The 23,864-nt window shown below is 42.3% G+C and overlaps 1 protein-coding gene across 1 annotated transcript in view; it reads right to left on the bottom strand.

Moving 5' to 3' along the window:
• LOC115140695 (protein patched homolog 1-like) overlaps window positions 1-23,093 on the bottom strand; it is a 167,389-nt gene extending 144,296 nt beyond the window's left edge. The window contains exons 1-2 of the mRNA XM_065026769.1: window positions 22,371-23,093; window positions 21,066-21,258 (exon numbers count right to left, since the gene is read on the bottom strand). Of these exons, the coding sequence (XP_064882841.1) occupies window positions 21,066-21,258; window positions 22,371-22,529 (352 nt within the window). The 5' untranslated portion in view covers window positions 22,530-23,093. The remainder of the gene's footprint in view (window positions 1-21,065; window positions 21,259-22,370) is intronic.
• Window positions 23,094-23,864: the final 771 nt, after the last annotated feature.

Genomic DNA, 23,864 nt, shown 5'->3' with positions numbered 1-23,864 from the left:
GTTCACCTCCCATTGTTTGCACTGCGGTTTCAGCTTTACATTTCAGAACCACAAAATGGTCCAAGGCCTGCTTTATTAGTTGACTGCCTCCTGCATTCTCTCTCCTCATGAATGAAGATGAAATGTAACTTTTGCATTATTTAGGTATGGTAACTTTATTCTTTGGACATTGCATTTGGGAGTTTTGCATCTTTGGTCCGAGATTTTTTTAAATAATAATAATAATTATTTTTGTTTAGGAAACAAATATTCATAATTCATTTGGGAGGGGGCAAATAATATTTCTGGTGGGCCAGATTTAGCCTGCTCTAGGGTACTCAGAAACAACTGTACAGCGTAGCTTTATCATTACAACAATTATTATCTAGAAGAAAAAAAATCATAGATGCACAGTGCTCCCAAAAATAAAACTCCTGGCCCCATAGCTAAATACTTTGTTGCATGTTTAATCAAATTGGTCAAACTTTAGACCTCTGAGTATGCATGTACATGACATAGTTGGACATACAAAACATAAACAACAACTGCTCTATCCATGACATAGACTGGGGGGAGCCCACAAGACAAATCTGTCATCAAAGCAAAGGGTGGCTACTTTGAAGAATCTCAAATATAAAATATATGTTAATTTCTTTAACACTTTTTTGGTTACTACATGATTCCATATGTTATTTCATAGTTTTGCTGTCTTCACTATTATTCTACAATGTAGAAAATAGTCAAAATAAAGAAAAAACTTGAATGAGTAGGTATGTCTATAACGATGCACGCTGAGAGTCGGGAAGCAAGTTCAGGAAGTGAATACATTTAATAAATGAACAAAACAAGAAACACAAACAGTCACCGACATGTAACAGCAAAAAGGACGACTGGGGAAGAAACCAAAGGGAGTGACATATAAAGGGCAGGTAATCAAGGAGGTGATGGAGTCCAGGTGAGTGTCATTATGCGCGTAACGCTGGTGACAGGCGTGCACCCTTGTGACCTAGAGGCCAGAGAGGAAGCACACGTGACAGTGTCCAAACTTTTGACTGGTACTGTATATTTTTTGAAAATCTTCAAATAAATTGTTTCAACTGTATTGACATTATTTAAAAACCATCCTGTGGCTATTTCCAAATACCCTGGTACATGGTATATATGGTGTACAGCCCAAGCCTAGTTTACTGTGAATTTAACTGATTTAGTTACAGTAAGGGAGTGTTAATAAAGCACAGCTATATAAAGTGGTTTCTTCTTTCCTGGACCTATCCTAATGTTGCACAGATGAGGAATAATCGGACCAAAGCGCAGCGTGGTAAGTGTTCATGCTTTTTATTTAAACTGAACACTATAACAAAAATAACAAAGAGAATAAACGAAACCGAAACAGTCCTGTCAGGTGCAGAAAATACTAAACAGAAAATAACTACCCACAAAGCATAGGTGGGAAAAAGCTACCTAAGTATGGTTCCCAATCAGAGACAACGATAGACAGCTGTCCCTGATTGAGAACCATACCGGGCCAAAACAAAGAAATACAAAACATAGAAAAGGGAACATAGAATGCCCCCCCAAATCACACCCTGACCAAACCAAAATAGAGACATAAAAAGCTCTCTACGGTTAGGGTTGTGACAGTATCCCCCTCCCCCCAAAGGTGCGGACTCCGGCCGCAAAATCTGAACCTACAGGGGAGGGTCTGGGTGGGCATTTCTCCACGGTGGCGGCTCTGGCTTGGCCCACTTAAGTGGCGCCTCTAGGCTCCGGACTGGAGGGCGACTCTGGAGGGAGGAGACCTACAGGAGTTCTGGTGCGTAGAGGAGGCACCGGATGAACCGGGCTGTGGGGGAGCACTGGAGCTCTGGTGAGCAGCCTTGGCACCACTCCTCCAGGCTGAATGCCCACTTTATACCGACCCCTCTAGAGTGCAGGCACAGGTCGAACCGGGCTGTGTGGGAGCACTGGAGATCTGGTGCTTACCATTCGCACCTCTCCACTTGGCTCCATGCCCACTTTAGCACGGCACGGCACCGGAGACACAGTGCGCAGAGCCGGCGCAGGATACCCTGGGCCGAAACGGCGCACCGGAGACCAAGCGCGCCGAGCTGCCACAATCCGCCCTGGCTGGATGCCCACTCTCGCATGGCACTTGCGAGGGGCTGGCATATAGCGCTCCGGGCTATGAGCGTGCACTGGAGACACTGTGCGCTTTACCGCATAACACGGTGACTGACCAGTACCGCGCCGCTTCCGTAAAGCACAGGGAGTTGGCTCCGGTCTATAGCCGGACTCCTCCAATCTCCCCATGTGCCACCCCCAAAACATTTTTTGGGGCTGCCTCTCGTGCCTGCTTCGCTCACTTGCCTCATATCGCCGCCTCTTGGCCTTAGCTGCCTCCAGTTCCTTTTTCAGGTGGCGATATTCCCCAGCCTGTCTCCAAGGTCCCTTTCCATCCAATATCTTCTTTTGACCCAAGTTAAACAACTTAAAGGCAATGCTACCAAATACTAATTTGTGTATGAAAACTTCTGACCCACTGGGAATGTGATGAGATAAATGCTGAAATAAATAATTCTCTCTCCTATTATTCTGACCTAAGAATTGTGAAAAACTGAGTTTAAATATATTTGTCTAAGGTATATGTAAACTTCCGACTTCAACTGTATATGGCACAGTTGTCCATTTTTGGTCCTTAAATGAAACTGGTATACTTCTTTATTTATCGCAATTTTCTTTAACCAATTTTGGTCTTTAATGCCAACAGACAAGTCCCTTCTTTTTCCCCTTTCCACTTGCTTCTCCATTTTGAGGTAATGCTGCAATTAGTTGGTTGTAATTTTGGGAAGAGCAGACATTTCCATATATTTTTGTTAGCTGCATGTATGACATAACTCCAGCAATCCTATTTATGATATAATTTACAAAGATTATACTTTTTATTTAATTTATTTTGTAATTATTTTTGAGTTGAACTATAATACTTGTTGTATTATTTGTTCTGTCTTTTCTGGTGGACTAAAATGAAATTGCAATCAACTGTCACGTTCTGACCTTTATTTCTGTTGTTTTTGTCATTATTTAGTATGGTCAGGGCGTGAGTTGGGGTGGGCAGTCTATGTTTGTTTTTCTATGATTTTGGGATTTCTATGTTTCGGCCTAGTATGGTTCTCAATCAGAGGCAGGTGTCATTAGTTGTCTCTGATTGAGAATCATACTTAGGTAGCCTGGGTTTCACTGTTTGTTTGTGGGTGATTGTCTATGTTGATTGCTTGTGTCAGCACAGTTCTCATTAGCTTCACGGTCGTTATTTCGTTTATTGTTTTTGTATAGTGTTTCAGCGTTCAGTGTTTTCTTTATTAAAATTCATGATGAACACATACCACGCCGCATTTTGGTCCTCCGATCTCTTCTGAAGAGGAGGACGACCGTGACATCAACATTCTATGGCTTGTTTTAAAAATAGAGATATTTTGGTGATTATTTCATTTTCAAATAACTGAAAGTGAGAGGTTGTAATCTGAATAATGGGAAAAACCACCTGTCACGTTTTCAATGGTAATCCTGTAGAGTCCAGCAATATTGCTGGTCCCATTCATTTGTTTATTTTCGAACGCTTCCGCGTTAAAGTATTAGGTTGTCATAGCCTTTTCATCCTAGGTAAGATGGCCTCCTGATTCTAGGTATCCCACAATCCCACATTCCAGCGGACACCACAGTACAGTAGTGTGGCCAGGCCAGGGGATGGTTGGGAAGGGTAGGAGAGAGTAGGGCAGCGTTGGGTAGGGAGGGCAAGTTAGGATAGGGTAGGGGATGAGAGGGTAAGGGAGGGTAGGATAGGGGAGGGTAGAATAGTGTAGGGTAGGAGAAGGGAGAAAAGGGGATAGTAGAGTAGGAGAGGGTAGGGTGAAAAAGGGTGGGAGAGTGGGTACGACAGGAGAGGGTAGGGTAGGTTAGGAGAGAGTAGGATAGGGTGGGACAGGAGAGGGTAGGCTAGGGTAGAATATGAGATGGTAGGAGAGGGTAGGCTAGGGTAGGATAGGAGAGGGTAGTAGAAAAAGTTACAGCAGGTCACTGCCCCACTAGGTCACAGGTGAAATAAACAAAATACAATAAAACAAATTAACAGTAAACATTAAACTCAAGAGAAGTTCCAAAAGAAAGACATTGTAAATGTCATATTATGTGCAAATAGTTAACGTACAAATGGGAAAATATATAAACATAAATATGGGTTGTATGGTGTTTGTTCTTCACTGGTTGCCCTTTGCTTGTGGCAACAGGTCATAAATATTGCTGCTGTGATGGCACACTGTTATTTCACCCAGTAGATATGGGAGTTTATCAAAATTGGGTGTTTTCGAATTCTTTGTGGATCTGTGTAATCTGGGGGAAATATGTGTCTCTAATATGGTCATACATTTGGTAGGAGATTAGGAAGTGCAGCTCAGTTTCCACCTCATTTTGTGGGCAGTGTGCACATAGTCTGTCTTCTCTTGAGAGCCAGATCTGCATACGTGGCCTTTCTCAATAGCAAGGCTATATTCACTGAGTCTGTACATAGTCAAAGATTTCCTTAATTTTGGGTCAGTCACAGTGGTCAGGTAATCTACCTGCCCTGGGGCTCTGTGGGGTCTGTTTGTGTTTGTGAACAGAGCCCCAGCACCAGCTTGATTAGGGGACTCTTCTCCAGGTTCATCTCTCTGTGGGTGACGGCTTTGTTATGGAAGGTCCGGGAATCGCTTCCTGTCAAGTGGTTGTCGAATTTGCGTCTGTTTTCTGGATTTTGATCATTAGCGGATATCGGCCTAATTCTGTTCTGCATGCATTATTTGGTGTTTTACGTTGTACACAGAGGATATTTTCCCAGAAATCTGCATGCAGAGTCTCAATTTGGTGTTTATCCCATTTTGTGAATTATTGGTTGGTGAGCGGACCCCAGACCTCACAACCATAAAGGGCAATGGGTTCTATAACTGATTCAAGTATTTTTAGTCAGATCCTAATTGGTATGTCGAATTTTCGGTTCCTTTTGATGGCATAGAAGGCCCTTCTTGCCTTGTTTCTCAGCTCTTTCACAGCTTTGTGGAAGTTACCTGTGGTGCTGATGTTAAGGCCGGGGTATGTATCGTTTTTTGTTTGCTCTAGGGCAGTGGTTTCCAAACTTTTTATAGTCCCGTACCCCTTCAAACATTCAACCTCCAGCTGCGTACCCCCACTAGCACCAGAGTCAGAGCACTCTCAAATTGTTTTTTGCCATTATTGTAAGCCTGCCACACACACACACACACACACACACACACACACACACACACGATACATTTATTAAACATAAGCATGAGTGTGAGTTTTTGTCTAAACCTGGCTCGTGGGAAGTGACAAAGAGCTCTTATAGGACCATGGCACAAGTAATAATCAATAATGTTGATCTTTATTTAGCCATCTTACCTATAAAACTTTATTTGTTAATTGAAAATTGTGAATAACTCACCACAGGTTAATGAGAAGGGTGTGCTTGAAAGGATGCACATAACTCCGCAATGTTGGGTTGTATTGGAGAGTCTCAGTCTTAAATCATTTTCCACACACAGTCTGTGCCTGTATTTAGTTTTCATGCTAGTGAGGGCCGAGAATCCACACTCACATAGGTACATGGTTACAAAGGGCATCAGTGTCTTAACAGCGCGATTTGCCAAGGCAGAATACTCTGAGCGCAGCCCAATCCAGAAATCTGTCAGTGGCTTCAATTTTCACAGAACCGCTTGTTGAAGAAAAAGAAATTGAAGTTCAAGATGACGGTCAATCACCCTCGGTCTGGGGCTCCAGTCAAGATCTCACCTCGTGGGGCATCAATGATCATGAGAAAGGTGAGGGATCAGCCCAGAACTACACGGCAGGACCTGGTCAATGACCTGAAGAGAGCTGGGACCACAGTCTCAAAGAAAACCATTAGTAACACATTACGCCATCATGGATTAAAATCCTGCAGTGCACGCAAGGTCCCCCTGCTCCAGCCAGCGCATGTCCAGGCCCGTCTGAAGTTTTCCAATGACCATCTGGATGATCCAGAGGAGGAATGGGAGAAGGTCATGTGGTCTGATGAGACAAAAATAGAGCTTTTTGGTCTAAACTCCACTCGCAGTGTTTGAAGGAAGAAGAAGGATGAGTACAACCCCAAGAATACCATCCCAATCGCGAAGCATGGAGGTGGAAACATCATTCTTTGGGGATGCTTTTCTGCAAAGGGGACAGGACGACTGCACCGTATTGAGGGGAGGATGGATGGGGCCATGTATCGTGAGATCTTGGCCAACAACCTCCTTCCCTCAGTAAGAGCATTGAAGATGGGTCGTGGCTGCGTCTTCCAGCATGACAACGACCCGAAACACACAGCCAGGGCAACTAAGGAGTGGCTCCGTAAGAAGCATCTCAAGGTCGTGGAGTGGCCTAGCCAGTCTCCAGACCTGAACCCAATAGAAAATCTTTGGAGGGAGCTGAACGTCCGTATTGCCCAGCGACAGCCCTGAAACCTGAAGGATCTGGACAAGGTCTGTATGGAGGAGTGGGCCAAAATCCCTGCTGCAGTGTGTGCAAACCTGGTCAAGAACTACAGGAAACATATGATCTCTGTAATTGCAGAAACAAAGGTTTCTGTACCAAATATTAAGTTCTGCTTTTCTGATGTATCAAATACTTATGTCATGCAATAAAATGGAAATTAATTACTTAAAAATCATACAATGTGATTTTCTGGATTTTTGTTTTAGATTCCGTCTCTCACAGTTGAAGTGTACCTATGATAAAAAATTACAGACCTCTACATGATTTGTAAGTAGGAAAACCTGCAAAATCGGCAGTGTATCAAATACTTGTTCTCCCTACTGTATGTTGAAGAGATTGGATCCCTGTCTCACCCCACGGTCATGTGAAAGGAATGTGTGTGTGTTTTGCCAATTTTAACCATACACTTGTTGTTTGTGTACATGGATTTTATAACCTCGTATGTTTTTCCCCTCAACACCCCTTTTCATCCATTTGTATAGCAGACACTCATGCCAAATTGAGTAAAAGGCTTTTTTGAAATCAACAAAGCATGAGAGGACTTGGCTTTGTTTTGGTTTGTTTGTCAATTAGGGTGTGCAAGGTGAATATGTGGTCTGTTGTATGGTAATATGGTAAAAAGCCTATTTGACATTTGCTCAGTACACTGTTTTTATTGAGGAAATGTACGAGTCTGCTGTTAATGATAATGCAGAGGATTTTCCCAAGGTTGCTGTTGATGCATATCCAATGGTAGTTATTGGGGTCAAATTTGTCTCCACTTTGTGGATTGAAGTGATCAGGCCTTGGTTCCAAATATTGGGGAAGATGCCAGAGCTAAGGATGATGTTAAAGAGTTTAAGTATAGCCAATTGGAATGTGTTGCCTGTATAATCTATCATTTCATTGAGGATACCATCAACACCACAGGCCTTTTTGGGTTGGAGGGTTTGTATTTTGTCCTGTAGTTCATTCAATGTAATTGGAGAACACAGTGGGTTCTGGTATTCTTTAATAGTCTCTCTCCGCTGTTCCTCGCACTCCCAGCCCCTCTGTCCGCCAGCACTGGGAAGGAGGGGAAAGAGAGGAAAGAGGAGGAGGAGGGAGGGTGGACCACCCTGACTGTCATGGCAGGGCTGTGTGTTTACATTGCTGTGCCTCACTGTGCAATACATCTGGCATTCTGGGGAAGGGGGGGGGGGGGGGGGGTTAGAGTAAAGAGGCCTTTTCAGCAGAGAGGAAAAGAGGTGGAGCAAAAGAGAGAGAGAGAGAGAGAGAGAGAGAGAGAGCAACACAATTAGAACCAACCAAATCATGAGAAAACAAAAAGATAACTTGACGCAATGGAAATAATTAACAAAAAAACAGAGCAAACTAGAATGCTATTTGGCCCTAAACAGAGAGTACACAGTGGCAGAATACCCGACCACTGTGACTGACCAAAACTTAAGGTTAGATTTGACTATATACAGACTCAATGAGCATAGCCTTACAATTGAGAAATGCCGCCGTAAGAAGACCTGGCTCTCAAGATAACACTTCCCACAAAATGAGGTGGAAACTGAGCTGCACCTCCTCACCTCCTGCCAAATGTATGACCATATTAGAGACACATATTTCCCTCAGATTACACAGAACACACCCGATTCTGATAAACTCCCATATCTACTGGGTGAAATACCACAGTGTGCCCTCACAGCATCAAGATTTGTGACCTGTTGCCACAAGCAAAGGGTAACCAGTGAAGAACAAACACCATTGTAAATACAACCCATATTTATGTTTATTTATTTTCCCTTTTGTACTTTAACCATTTGCACATCGTTACAACAAATATACATAATATGACATTTGTAATGTCTTTATTATTTTAGAACTTCTGTGAGTATAATGTTTACTGTTCATTTTTATTGTTTATTTCACTTTTGTATATTATCTACTTCACTTACTTTGGCAATGTTAACATATGTTTCCCATGCCAATAAAGCCCCTTGAATTGAATTGAGAGAGGCAGGGAAGGGGAGTTTTGGAGGAGTCTCTTGTGGTTGACCATTCGCAGGGCTCTGGTTTTTGAATAAGAGCGTCTAAAAGAATGCAGAATGTAAACACAGCACTTGCAGGCATCTCAGGAGGTTGTTTGTGAATGGGAGAGCATCCATTCCTACGGCACACACACACACGCGCACACACGCACGCACACACACACTAAAGTTGTAACTTTTAAAGTGTATTTAACCTTTATTTCACCATATAAATTATTGGGAATAAACATTATTTTAAAATATTTACTTTTAAAAACAGAGCCAAACCTCAGTGCACACTAACTCAGACAAGTCCTTCTCCAGCTCATCTGCACATTTCATAAACTAGTCAAGTTTAACACAACATGCTGGAATGTCATTCTACTGACGGCTTAATCCTGTTTGGAGTCAACCGATAAACAGAAAGAAAAAAGAAAATGGAGCCCACATTTAAATTTGCATGTGTGTGTGTGTGGGGGGGGGGGTTGTTTTTTCTATCCCTGTGGGGACTTAAAATCCCCAAAAGTCCCCATAAGGACAGTAAAACAAGGAAAATTGTCCCTCTTAGGGACATTTCCCACATCCCTATTTTAAGCTTATATACTAACTAGACTGGGCACACACATCTGCGTGCGCATGTTGATTTTGTCCATCCACACTAGACACAATAAGGAAACGCAGGTTGAAATACCAAAACTAACTCTGAACCAACTATATTAATTTGGGGACAGGTCAAAAACATTAAATATTCATGCCAATTTAGCTAACCCAGCTTGCTGTTGCAAGATAATTTGTCCTGAGATATAAACTTTGGGATGTTATTTTACCTGAAATGCACAAGGTCCTCTACTCCGACAATTAATCCACAGATAAAAGGGTAAACCGAGTTAGTTTCTAGTAATCTCTCCTCCTTCAGGCTTCTTCTTCTTCTTTGGACCTTATATGGCGATTGGCAACCAACTTCAAGGTGCGAGGGTAAAAAACTTCAAGATGCGAGGGTAAAAAACGTCAAGGTGCGAGGGTAAAAAACGTCAAGGTGCGAGGGTAAAAAATGTCAAGGTGCGAGGGTAAAAAACGTCAAGGTGCGAGGGTAAAAAACTTCAAGGTGCGAGGGTAAAAAACTTCAAGGTGCGAGGGTAAAAAACTTCAAGGTGCGAGGGTAAAAACGTCAAGGTGCGAGGGTAAAAACTTCAAGGTGCGAGGGTAAAAACGTCAAGGTGCGAGGGTAAAAACGTCAAGGTGCGAGGGTAAAAAACGTCAAGGTGCGAGGGTAAAAAACTTCAAGGTGCGAGGGTAAAAAACGTCAAGGTGCGAGGGTAAAAAACTTCAAGGTGCGAGGGTAAAAAACGTCAAGGTGCGAGGGTAAAAAACTTCAAGGTGCGAGGGTAAAAAACGTCAAGGTGCGAGGGTAAAAAACATCAAGGTGCGAGGGTAAAAAACGTCAAGGTGCGAGGGTAAAAAACGTCAAGATGCGAGGGTAAAAAACGTCAAGGTGCGAGGGTAAAAAACTTCAAGGTGCGAGGGTAAAAAACTTCAAGGTGCGAGGGTAAAAAACGTCAAGGTGCGAGGGTAAAAAACTTCAAGGTGCGAGGGTAAAAAACGTCAAGGTGCGAGGGTAAAAAACGTCAAGGTGCGAGGGTAAAAAACGTCAAGGTGCGAGGGTAAAAAACTTCAAGGTGCGAGGGTAAAAAACGTCAAGGTGCGAGGGTAAAAAAAAACGCGCCCTGTTAAGGACTCTTTTATTTAATTATATTTTTTATATATATCGACTTTCAACTGGACTGGAGTGTGGACCTCAGTTCATCTTTCAATCGTGGATATATGCTCCTAAACACCAATGAGGAGATGGGAGAGGCGGGACTTGCAGCGCCTCTATTTTAGTTACATTTTATTTTATTCTATTTCATTTTAGCACTTTACATTTTAACGCTCATTGACGTGCGCGAGCAGTTTGGATACAATGATTGAATAACATTTATGTGTACATTTATTTTGCAACGCTCGCGCACGTTATGCGAGCAGTGTGGTCAGCACATTAGAGGTTAGATTTAGGGTTAGGCTTAGAATTAGGGTTAGTGGTTAGGGTTATGAGTTAGGTTCATGGTTCATGGTTTGGGATACGGGTCAAGGATAGTGTTAAGGGTTAGGTTTAGGGAAAATAGGATTTTGAATAGAAATTAATTTTAGCTCCCCACGCGGATAGAAGATCACAACATGTGTGTGCGTGTGTGTGTCTGTGCGCGTGTGCACACATGCAGTGCAATGCGTGTGTTGCCGTGCAATTCGGCTACAATCATGTGTGTTTGTGCCATCACTTGTGCATGTTTGATTGCTTGTGTCTGCAAAATGAGAGAGGCGGGAGTGAGCAGGAGAAGTCTTTGAGAGTAGGAGAGGAAGAGGATAGGATTGCACAGAGAGGTTAACAGAAATAGCCTGCCATGCCAGTCCCATACAACTAGCTCCTAACTCACTCAGAAGCAAAACAGAGGGGTGTGTGTGTGTGTGTGTGTGTGTGTGTGTGTGTGCGTGCGTGCGTGCGTGCGTGCGTGCGTGCGTGCGTGTGTTCCTATATACATCAAAAGGAGGATTATTCAATCAGGAACACCATCACCACAATCCTGTGAGAAGAAGCCATGAGTCTCTCTTCTCTTTCTATTTCCCTTCTTCGATCTTCTCCCTCTTCCCCCTCCTCTCTATCTCTCTCCTCCTCTCTCTCTTCACTCTCTCAACCTCCTCCTATTCCCTCTCTCTCTATCTCTCCCTTCTCCTCCCCTGTCCACATGAACATTTGACAAGGCCCTTCCACGGTCACTTTACCCCTACCTACACGTACATATTACCACAATTACCTCAAATAATCTGTACCCTCGCACACTGACTCAGTACCGGTACTCCCTGAATAAAGCCTGGTTATTGATATTGTGTCACTTTTTAAACTTTTGTTTATTTAGTAAACATTTTCTTAATTCTTATTTTCTTAAGATTACATTAATGGTTAAGGGCTTGTAAGTAAGCATTTCACAGTAAGGTCTACACCTGTTGTATTCGGCGCATGTGACAAATAAAATGTGATTTGATTTGATAGTCACCCAGCATTACAGTACCCTGCCTAAACGAGCAAACAACAAGCTAACCAACTGAACTGCATCACACTCCTATGGGAGGAAACACCACTGCTTCTCTACATGACATTATTTGTTGACGAATTGGTCGTCACAAGAGCAACGGTGCATCAACAGCACGCAAACATTTCTCTGTACGTCCAGTCATGTTGCTGCACAGCCAAGGAAAGGGCACATTTTCCAAAGATCACACACACACCAAATAGGACAACCAGCTGTGAAAAGCCAAGCTGATCCATAAGACTCCCCAGCAATAGATGGGAGAGAGAGAATATGCTGATGAACATTGATAGATGAGAAATATAACTCTGATTAAATCTGACTGCCCTCTGCTGGAGGGATGGGAGTCAAATGAGACACATGCACTGCATGAAGACACACACACGTGCACAGCCACACACATGCACGGACACAGTGAGAAATACACACTGACCTTCACAACACTCCTATTTCATTCTATCTATCTCTCTCTCCATGATCATGCTGTTAAATCAGCTTCTTGATATGCCACACCTGTCAGGTGGAAGGGTTATCTTGGCAAAGGAGAAATGCTCACTAACAGGGATGTAAGCAAATTTGTGCACAACATTTAAGAGACATAAGCGTTTTGTTGGATGTAAAATGTCTGGGATTTTCTATGTCAGCTCATGAAACATGGGACCAACACTTTACATGTTTATATTATTGTTAGTATGTGTTTCTATATACAGTTGAAGTCTTAGGTTGGAGTCATTAAGACTCGTTTTTCAACCACTCCCCTCATTTCTTGACAGCAAACTATAGTTTTGGCAAGTCGGTTAGGACATCTACTTTGTGCACGACAAGTAATTTCCCAACAATTGTTTACAGACAGATTATTTCACTTACAATTCACTATATCACAATTCCAGTGGGTCAGAAATGTACATACACTAAGTTGACTGTGCCTTTAAACAGCTTGGAAAATTCCAGAAAATGATGTCATTGCTTTAGAAGCTTCTGATAGGCTAATAGACATTTGAGTCAATTAGAAGTGTACATGTGGATGTATTTCAAGGCCTACCTACATACTCAGTGCCTCTTTGCTTGATCAAAAGAAATCTGCCAAGACCTCAGAAAATACATTGTAGACCTCCACAAATCTGGTTCATCCTTAGAAGCAATTTCCAAACACCTGAAGGTACAACGTTCATCTGTACAAACAATAGTACGCAAGTATAAACACCATGGGACCACGCAGCCGTCATACAACTCAGGAAGGAGACACGTTGTCTCCTAGAGTTGAACGTACCTTGGTGCGAAAAGTGCAAATAAATTCCAGAACAACAGCAAAGGACCTTGTGAAGATGCTGGAGGAAACCGGTACAAAACTATCTATATCCACAGTAAAATGAGTCCTATATCGACATAACCTGAAAGGTTAAGAAATAAGCCACTGCTCCAAAACCGCCATAAAAAAGCCAGACTATGGTTTGCAACTGCACATGGGGACAAAGATCATACTTTTTGGAGAAATGTCTTCTGGTCTGATGAAACAAAAATAGAACTGGCCATAATGACCATCATTGTGTTTGGAGGAAAAAGGGGGAGGCTTGCTAGCGAAAGAACACCGTCCCAACCGTGAAGCACGGGGGTGGCAGCATCATGTTGCGGGGGTGCTTTTCTGCAGGAGGGACTGGTGCACGTCACAAAATACATGGCATCATGAGGTAGGACAATTATGTGGATATATTGAAGCAACAACTCAAGACATCACTCAGGAAGTTAAAGCTTGGTCACAAATGGGTCTTCCAAATGGACAATGACCCCAAACATACTTACAAAGTTGTGGCAAAATGGCTTAAGGACAACAAAGTCAAGGTATTGGAGTGGCCATCACAAAGCCCTGACCTCAATCCTATAGAACATTTGTGGGCACAATTGAAAAGTGTGGGCGAGCAAGGAGGCCTACAAACCTGACTCAGTTACACCAGCTCTGTCAGGAGGAATGGGCAAAAAATTCACCCAACTTATTGTGGGAAGCTTGTGGAAGGCTACCCAAAATGTTTGACCCAAGTTAAACAATTTAAAGGCAATGCTACCAAATACTAATTAAGAGTATGTAAACTTCGGACCCCGGGGAATTTGATGAAAGAAATAAAAGCTGAAATAAATCATTCTCTCTGCTTTTATTCTGACATTTCACATTCTTAAAATAAAGTGGTGATCCTAACTGACTAAAGACAGGGCATTTTGACTCTTGTGCAACAGGGCCTCCCACTCCTCTTTCTATTCTGTTTAGAGCCAGTTTGCACTGTTCTGTGAAGGGAGTTGAACACAGCGGTGTATGAGATCTTCAGTTTCTTGGCAATTTCTCACATGGAATAGCCTTCATTTCTCAGAACAAAAATAGACTGATGAGCTTCAGAAGAAAATGATTTGTTTATTTTCATTTTGAGCCTGTAATCGAACCCACAAATGCTGATGCTACAGATACTCAACTTGTCTATAGAAGGCCAGTTTTATTGCTTCTTTAATCAGGACAACAGTTTTCAGCTGTACTAACATAATTACAAAAGGGTTTTCTAATGATCAACTTGCTTTTTAAATGATAAACTTGGATTAGCTAACACAACGTGCCATTCGGAAACAAGACTGATGGTTGCTGATAATGGGCCTCTGTAGGCCTATGTAGGTATTCCATTCAAAACCAGCCGTTTCCAGCTACAATAGTAATTTACAACATTAACAATGTCTACACGGTATTTCTGATCACTTTTATGTTATTTTAGTGGACAAATATTTGAGCTTTTCTTTAAAAAACAAGGACATTTCTAAGCGACTCAACTTTTGAAAGGTAGTGTATATATAAATATATTTTAGGGAACTCAGTTTGGCTTTAAACTTACTCTTGAAAGCTGTAATAGTAGAATGCACAAGGTGCAATTTATAAATTGGGTAGTGCATCATCAGTTCCTCTTGTCATTGTAATGAATATGATGGGAGACAGAGTGCTGGTTTCAATAGCAGGGCGCAGCAGGTGTTTATTAGTAAAGGACCACAGGAGGAGGCAGGTAGCTGGGTCCAGGGGCAGGCAGAAGGTCATACACAGGAACTCCAAAAAAGTAACAGTACAGGCAGGGAAAGGCTAATAACGAAGTCCGGGAGATCAGGCAAGAGGTTGATGACAGGAAATCTGATAGGCAAAAGTACAGGCAGGGAATAGGCAAAAAGGCATTGTTAGTGAGGATGGCCAAACACTACAATACACGGGAGGCCTAATATGGAACTAATCAGCGCTCCGACTAGAATGTGGACAAAAACAAACAATACCTCACAATGATGGGGTGCAATGAACTGAACTAAATAGTGTGTGTAAATGACATACAGGTGTGTGAACATGTGATCAGAATTCAGGTGATTGGAATCTGGAGAGTGAGCTGTGTTCAGGGGATCTATGTGTTTGAGAGTGTGAGCTGGAGAGTGAGCTGCGTTCAGGGGATCTATGTGTTTGAGAGTGTGAGCTGGAGAGTGAGCTGCGTTCAGGGCATCTATGTGTTTGAGAGTGTGAGCTGGAGAGTGAGCTGCGTTCAGGGGATCTATGTGTTTGAGAGTGTGAGCTGGAGAGTGAGCTGCGTTCAGGGGATCTATGTGTTTGAGAGTGTGAGCTGGAGAGTGAGCTGTGTTCAGGGGATCTATGTGTTTGACAGTGTGAGCTGGAGAGTGAGCTGCGTTCAGGGGATCTATGTGTTTGAGAGTGTGAGCTGGAGAGTGAGCTGTGTTCAGGGGATCTATGTGTTTGACAGTGTGAGCTGGAGGCAGACGTTACAGTCATGTTCGTCATTGCATACCTTAGAGAGCAGAGCCTATGTGAACAAACTTTTTTGTATTCGTTTTTTTAGCCCATATATATTGTTGTCATTTTTTTGTCACTCAAATATCACATGAATACACATTAGACATGACAAAATGTATAGATTTTCAAGAAACTAGGTTTAAAACTGCAACATTTTCTTTGCACCCCATGACAAAATGTGTAAAATTGCAGGAAATAAGCTTTAAACCTGCTAACCTCTCTCCGCCAACAAGAGGGGTGTGAATGGTTTGTGTCATGAACAGTGCTTGAGCCCATAGAAATAGACATGGCACGCGTGCAGGATGTTCCCCAACCTGGAACCAAAAAGAGTTCTCCTATGGGCACAGCCCTATCCCCAGTTCCAGTTTCAGTCCCATAACACACCAACATCCTCAGCCCCAGACCCAACACACAATTCCTTTCCCAATTCAACAAAAAAACAGCCCTAACCCTACACCACAGCCCCAACCCCTCCCCTAAACTCCAGCCATTCTCAGAACGCATCTCCATCAAGGGAGGGGCCTACCCCCCCAGGTCCATACCATAGCTCCTATAGCTTTAGCCCAATTCCTCTTCCAATGTCAAAGCCCAGCTCCATATACCCCAGCCCTTTCCTCTCTTCTCTTCTCAGAGAGAGCTGGTCAGGAAGACCCATGTTTACGCCATACTGTTTTAATTAGACTCAGCCGGTGCTGGTATTTTCTTAACAATTTGGCCTGTGTTTGTGATTTTTAATTTTACTAGGCAAGTCAGTTAAGAACAAATTCTTATTTTCAATGACGGCCTAGGAACAGTGGGTTAACTGCCTGTTCAGGGGCAGAACGACAGATTTTGTACCTTGTCAGCTCAGGGATTTGAACTTGCAACCTTTCGGTTACTTGTCCAATGCTCTAACCACTAGGCTATCCTGCCGCCCCTAATCCAGAATGGCCAGGGTGGCTCCACTTTCATACCATGAGAGCCAAGGGTGTTTTCTTCATTTTCTTTTCTACTCAGACACATCTCTGCTAGAGGGAAATTTGTCATATCAGATTAAGGAAATCACTATGGGTTTGGTGATATTAAAATGCTGCTGATCCTTCTGAATGGCAGTGAGATAAAAGTATTCTGGCAGCCATATTGGAAGAAGAGGCGTAGAGAAAAAGAGAACACACCACAACACTACAAGTTCCTGTTCAGGCAGGTCACTTCATGTCCCTGGTATCATCAATGTAAACACAGCTTGAATTACCTCTATTACGTATAAGGTCAGCTCCCTCAATATTAATTTGATCTATAAACACATTTATCTATGCATTTTCTGCCAAGTCAAGAGATCAACCTGTTTGCCACAAAGGGCACCAAAGAGGGAAAGAAGAGCACCAACTATTTGTGTTGCTTATGCCTGTTTGATAACACATCCACATCATTCTATTATTTCTATGTTTAACGCTTTGGTTCAACTGTCCATCCCTCAACATGACTGAAACACAACTTCCTGTGTGTAAGTGAGGGTGTAGTCTAAGTGTTTATGGATACTGGGGAAGTTATTTTGTGAAGAAAGTAAACCCTAACCAAGGCTGATGAATGTGATTATCTTTGAATAAGAAGAGCTGCAGTACTAAACTACTGACCTAGCAGGATGAACCATAAACATAGCAGGTGATGAAATACAGCATGAGATCACCCATGCAACTCCACTCAATTCCAATGAGAGATATGCTATGGTGTGTGTGTGTGTCCTAATGGCCAGAGCTCCCAGGAGGGGTCATGGAGAGGTCGCATGAAGAGGAACTGGTCCAAATGAAACATAAACAGACGCCCTCTCTCCTCCTCCCCTCTTCTTATACCTTCCTTTCTATCTCTTCTCCTCTACTGTCTCCTCCTCTGCTCTTCTCTCATACCATTTCCTCCCTCTACCTCTTCACGTTGACGTTGGGCAACAGTTCCCCCTGTGCTGAGCAGAGCCTAGAGCAGCCCTCCACTGTCCAGGCAGTACTAATCTATCCCTCAGCTGCACAGTCTAATCTAAACAAACACATATCTCCCAACTAGCATCTGGAAACCCTCAGTCCCTGACCTGGGAAAAGTGGGTGTGTGTGCGCGTATGCGTGTGTGTTCTCATGCAAATAAAGGTAAAAAAAAATAAAAAAATAGCATGTACACATGCAAACCTCAGCCATCAGTCATCACAATAAACTTGGCTAAACTACTTACAGTAGATGACCCTGGGTTCTAACACCTTGACATAACAAAACAATAACACAATGTAGGGAAATAGCAACGGCTGAAAAGCCTGTGCTGCAGTGGACGTGTAGATGTGTAGTTGACTCAGCTAACAGGCTTGTGTGTGAAGAACCATGGAGCTGTGCAACATTAGGATAGGTCCAGGAAAGAAGAAACCACTTTATATAGCTGTGCTTTATTAACACTCCCTTACTGTAACTAAATTAGCTAAATTCACAGTAAACTAGGCTTGGCTGTACATCATATATACCATCCAATTTGTAAGTCGCTCTGGATAAGAGCGTCTGCTAAATGACTTAAATGTAATGTTAAATGATGTACCAGGGTATTTGGAAATAGCCACAGGATGGTTTTTCAATACCGTCAATACCACTGAAACAATTTATTTTAAGATTTTCAAAAAATATACAGTACCAGTCAAAAGTTTGGACACACCTATTCATTTAAGGGCTTTTCTTTATTTTGACTATTTTCTACATTGAATAACAGTGAAGATATCAAAACTATGAAATAACACAATCATGTAGTAACAAAAAAGTGATAAACAAAATCAAAATATGTTTTACATTTGAGATTCTTCAAGGTAGCCAACCTTTGCCTTGATGACAGCTTTGCACTCTCGGCATTCTCTCAACCAGCTTCACCTGGAATGCTTTTCCAACAGTCTTAAAGGAGTTCCCACATATGCTGAGCACTTGTTGGCTGCTGTTCCTTCACTCTGCGGTCCAACACATCCCAAACCATCTCGACTGGGTTGAGGTCGGGTGATTGTGCAGGCCAGGTCATCTGATGCAGCACTCCATCACTCTCCTTCTTGGTCAAATAGCCCTTACACAGCCTGGAGGTGTGTTGGGTCATTGTCCTGTTGAAAAACAAATCATAGTCCCACTAAGCGCAAACCAGATGGGATGGCTTATCACTGCAGAGTGCTGTGGTAGCCATGCTGGTTAAGTGTGCCTTGAATTGTAAATAACCGACATTGTCACCAGAAAAGCACCCCCACACCATCACACCTCCTCCTCCAAACACGCCGCGTCTCACAAAGACATGGTGGTTGGAACCAAAAATCTCAAATTTGGACTCATCAGACCAAAGGACAGATTTCCACCGATCTAATGTCTATTGCTTGTGTTTCTTGGCCCAAGAAACACATTGTCCTTTAGTAGTGGTTTCTTTCAGCAATTCGACCATGGAGGCCTGATTCACGCAGTATCCTCTGAACAGTTGATGTTGAGATGTGTCTGTTACTTGAACTCTGTGAAGCATTTATATGGGCTGCAATTTCTGAGGCTGGTAACTCTAATGAACGTATCCTCTGCAGCAGAGGTAACTCTGGGTCTTCCATGAGAGCAAGTTTCATCATAGCACTTTATGGTTTTTGCGACTGCACTTGAAGAAACTTTCAAAGTTCTTTAAATTGTACTTATTGACTGACCTTCATGTATTAAAGTAATGATTACCTTTGCTTATTTGAACTGTTCTTGCCATAATATGGACTTGGTCTTTTGTATACCACCCCTACCTTGTCACAACACAGCTGATTGGCTCAAACGCATAAAGAATGAAAGAAATTCCACAAATTAACTTTTAACAAGACACACCTGTTAATTCAAATGCATTCCAGGTGACTACCTCATGAAGCTGGTTGAGTGAATGTTATGAGTGTGCAAAGCTGTCATCAAGGCAAAGGGTGGCTACTTTGAAGAATCTCAATAGAAAATATATTTTGATTTGTTTAACACTTTTTTGGTTACAACATGATACCATATGTGTTATTACATAGTTTTGATGTCTTTAATATTATTCTACAATGTAGAAAATAGTCCAAATAAAGGTAAAAAGCCTTGAATGATTAGGTATGTCCAAGCTATTGACTGGCACTGAATAACTTTATGAGCTGGATTGCCTGTCTTTGCGATTAGTTTATGTTATTTTATGATCGTTGGCAAATTTAGCTAGCAGCCTCCACAGAAATTCGCTGTTACTTGTGCAAATTGTGTTAGCATTCCCAAAGGGCTTTTTAGATTTGTTTTGCGGCCCCCTTGTGTACTAAGTCAGTAATACCGTAAATCCAGGGATGAGAGAAGGAAGGTATCTGGATTCCTCCCAACCCTACAGTCAACTATAAGAGTAGCCATTGGATAGTTAGCAAAGGAAAGGGATTTGGACATTGAAATTAAAGGGATTAATTAGAAAATATGTTTTTGATCAAATCCACATGCTTTGAAATAATATAGCATATTATTACACAGTAATAAATCATTACTTTTTAAAATAACTGTATCTAGTAGGCTATAATATACTTTAGTCTTGACACACAACTTAAAGTTTAGTCTATAGCTTATGTCTGAATGGCACCAGAAAAGGGTAACTTTGAGAGTTTGATTGACCCTCACTAGCTGAACTGGCTTGCATCAGCCTATATGAGGGAGAAATCTGTAAAAATATATATATATATCTGCTGGGATGATTGTTCACATGTCACTATAGTAGCCTAATGAGCATAGGCTGAGCCTAAAGATACTTCAGAAATATATTATGTAAACAACCATGGCCTAATGGCAATAACGTTTCAATCATAAATCCAAATTATGATCTCTTTCAAACTGCTCACATTTCAAAGGTGAGTGAATTGATGACCCATACATGACTCAAATATAGGCTACCACGGTCCTAAACTACTGGAATGCAGATCAAAGGAAAAACAACGCTGCCCCTCCCCCTTTCCCCAAAATCACCACCCATACACAAAGTCCCCTTTCAAAAAAATATATACTTATTTTACATAACGGATTTCGTAAACAAATAGCATAACCCCGAGTTTCAGATGGTCTACTTTTGTACACATGCGTTTCAGTCCGCACTCCGCTTTCAGCCAGAGACGAATCTTTCTTGGAAAGTTGAGAGCTGTCCAAAACGGGACCACACACAGTCTCCGAGCTGTGCGCGGATCACATTCAACTGCTGGGGGCAGGCAGACACACACACACACTCACACACTCACAAAATGGCGGCTTTGACCAAATTTCCTCTCTCCAAAACATCTCATGGATTTTATAACCATTTTCCTTTTAACTTAAAGAAAATGGTTGAAATACTCTGTGAATTTTCTTTGCGCATCTGCACTCAACAACAACGTATCCAAAACAACAAAAAACATAACATGAAACGAAATACAAATATTTTCAAGTTTAGACTTGGCCCCTTGCCAAACTGCTATACAATAAACAACCTCCGCTTGTTTGGAAGACCCCCCATCCCTCACCACCCCACCCAATCCTTCCCAGACTTGAGCTTATTCTCAACAGGAAGGACAAACGACTCAACATGAAAAGGGACCAAAATTATAAAACATTTTCTTACCTTCTACCCAGAGTTTCTCCACGTCGGTTTCCAGATTAGCTGCCCGTAAACCAACAGCGAAAGCTCCGAATACCAATAGGCCCACAACCAAAAACTTTCCACAGTTCTTTTGTATGTAACAGCCCAATTTAAACAAGAGTCTCTGAAACTTCGCTCTCAGCCACAGCGGTGCTTTTCTTCCAGACGCTTTCCCCTGCGACAAGAGAAATCCCGCATATTACTCCCTAAACAAGTGCTGGGAGCATCAAATATTTAGAATTGTTGATCAATTGAATGTAGTGTTATGTGGAGAGGACTTCACGGTTATCATATAAAAAAAATACATGTTAATAAATGTGTTAATACATTGGTATGCTAAGTGAAATTAGCATGCCAGTTGTTCTAGATACATACTTCATTGGGGCCTACACGTGTTCAGTATGGTACATCAATGTTTACTGTTCTGAATAAGAACCTCGGAGTAGGCTTGTTATTCTGGCCAAAAAAGGCAGTGGTTGGACCTCCTACGTCGAGGAAGGAAAGAGATAGTTCACGAGCCAGCGACGTAAGCACCGGTTTTGGACGAGAGGACTATAGTCCGCTACTTTGTTGTTTTTACCACACACACACCGGTAAGAGTGGAAAGCGCAGCATGGCTTGCAGTCAGTCAGTGACAAATTGTAACACAGCGCAAGCCTTGTGGCAATACATTGTATCGAATGATGCTATTAATCCCCCCCAAAAGGTTCACGTGAGTTTACACTGCCGCAAAATCACACACCGCACAATTCCATTCCCGTAGAGCTGCGTGTGTGATCTGAGTGGAGTAGCCATCACCGAGGGAGTTAGGCTACGACAATATTTGTGAACGGAAGAGGGTAGCCACATGGATTTTTGCATTAGAGAAGAGAACAGAGAACGACTCCCCAGTAAAGATAACATCGTGCAGACGTCTGGGCAGTTAGAATCGTGTTCGATCAGTGCGAAAACACATCGGTCTAAACTGTTATGTACATTTTAATTGTGCAAAAGTAGTGAATAGCCCTCACTGTGTAGCCTAGTTGCGCGACCGTTATTTAAACATTGTAGCCGAATGTAGCCTATATAATATGTGTAGCCTATATTCCAAACATGGATCAGAAATAGTCTCGAGAAAAGTGAACTATAATTGAATAGCAAATCACAACATAGATTAACACGGCATAGCGGTACACCCCAACCACTCTCCCCTGCCCGTCTTCTATCCCGTTACCTAGCGACTTGACAATGTTGGGCAGTTTAACTATAACCATGATATTTCACTCAAACCTGTCAAATAATAAGCACCTCGGATATTTGCTGCAAGGCGAAAGCTGCATCGCAGTAACTTGGCCGCTGCAAATACTCCAAATCAGGCGCTGTTGAGAGATAGTTCCTCCGCGTTATCCTCGGCCGATCGGGGTCCCTGTTTTCCTGCTCAGAGGAGGCATTAGCTGCCGAGGCCATGTTGCGGAGACTTCGCGCTGGTTCTGCTTTTCCACGTTATAATATTTCCCCGAAAGCGTGTGGTAATGTCCCAAGGCAACACAGTTTCACTCTCGGTGATCTCACACCCGTAAAGTACTTCATACTGCTGTTGGAGACGGCGAGTCAAAGTCTGCGCCTTCCATCCCAACATTTCGTGATCCAGAGGTCTCCACCGCTTTGCACATTCAGCGTTTCTCTTAAAAAAAGGTATTTATCTTTAACTGCAAAGTGGAAAAAGCCATTCCCATCTACAAAACGGCGGCTTGGAAGGTTCGATGGTCGTAGCATTCTGTGTGTTCTATGTGGTCTTCCCTTGGGCCGCGACACCGCGAACTCTGAGATTCAACAGAGGAGAAAAAGACCTCTCTCCATTTGGAAACAGAGGAGGAGGGGTAAAAGCGAAAATAATCGAAATCCCGCCTTTAAGGGCTGTCAGATGGCCGGATTTTCTCACATCTGATTGGTTCCAGAAGAGCAAAAATTACTCAGCAAACACGACTATTATTAGCTGCTTAGCAACAGCTCAGTAAAGTAGAGCGACCACCCAAGTCGACAACCCTCGTGTGTGCGTCTCAAACTTCAGGGGAGCGTTTCAGAAAGCCAACCCTCTTGTGCGTTTGCGCGCAACCAAGACTGGAGTTTGTGGTTTTTCACAAGGAACTGCATTTCTTGAAGCAGCATTTTTTTGAAGGAAACACACTCCGTCTTTTCGATGGAGGGGTCTCGAGGAATGTCAGAACTGTAGTTTTTAATTTAGATTTTTTTTTACCAACAGGGCCTAGTGATAGCTTGGCCTCAAATTACAGTGTTTCTGGGGGAGGTCCCAAATAGTATTCTGTCACAATGTTCTACTGACAGTAAAGTGGATAACAGGCATCATAAAAGGGTCAAAATTACAACCCTTCATCTAATACAAATTAAGAAACATCAAATACCTAAATACTATTTTGTATTTATTCCGGATCCCCATTAGCTCTTGCCAAGGCAGCAGCTAATCTTCCTGGGGTCCAATCACAATTACATTCAATAAAACATAACACAACACGTTAGTACACACTGCTCTACCATAATATATCTACAATACAAAATTAATAACACAGCAAAATAACAATATTAAAATATATTTTTGTAAAGAGCATGTGTGTTAGTGTGAATTTGCGAATGCTGCCTGTGTGCCTGTGTGTGTCTTCACAGTCCGCGCTGTTCCATAAAGTGTAGTTTTCCCTGGTTTATTTTTTTATCAGATTTTACTGCTTGACTGAGTTACATGAAATAGGGCTCTATGTACACAGAACAAACATATAAATGCAACAT

Source organism: Oncorhynchus nerka, linkage group LG13, assembly GCF_034236695.1.
Source record: "Oncorhynchus nerka isolate Pitt River linkage group LG13, Oner_Uvic_2.0, whole genome shotgun sequence".
In the NCBI taxonomy this organism is placed as follows: domain Eukaryota; kingdom Metazoa; phylum Chordata; class Actinopteri; order Salmoniformes; family Salmonidae; genus Oncorhynchus; species Oncorhynchus nerka.
The sequence above is the reverse complement of the archived record's forward strand: the minus strand, read 5'-3'. Positions and strand labels throughout refer to the sequence as shown.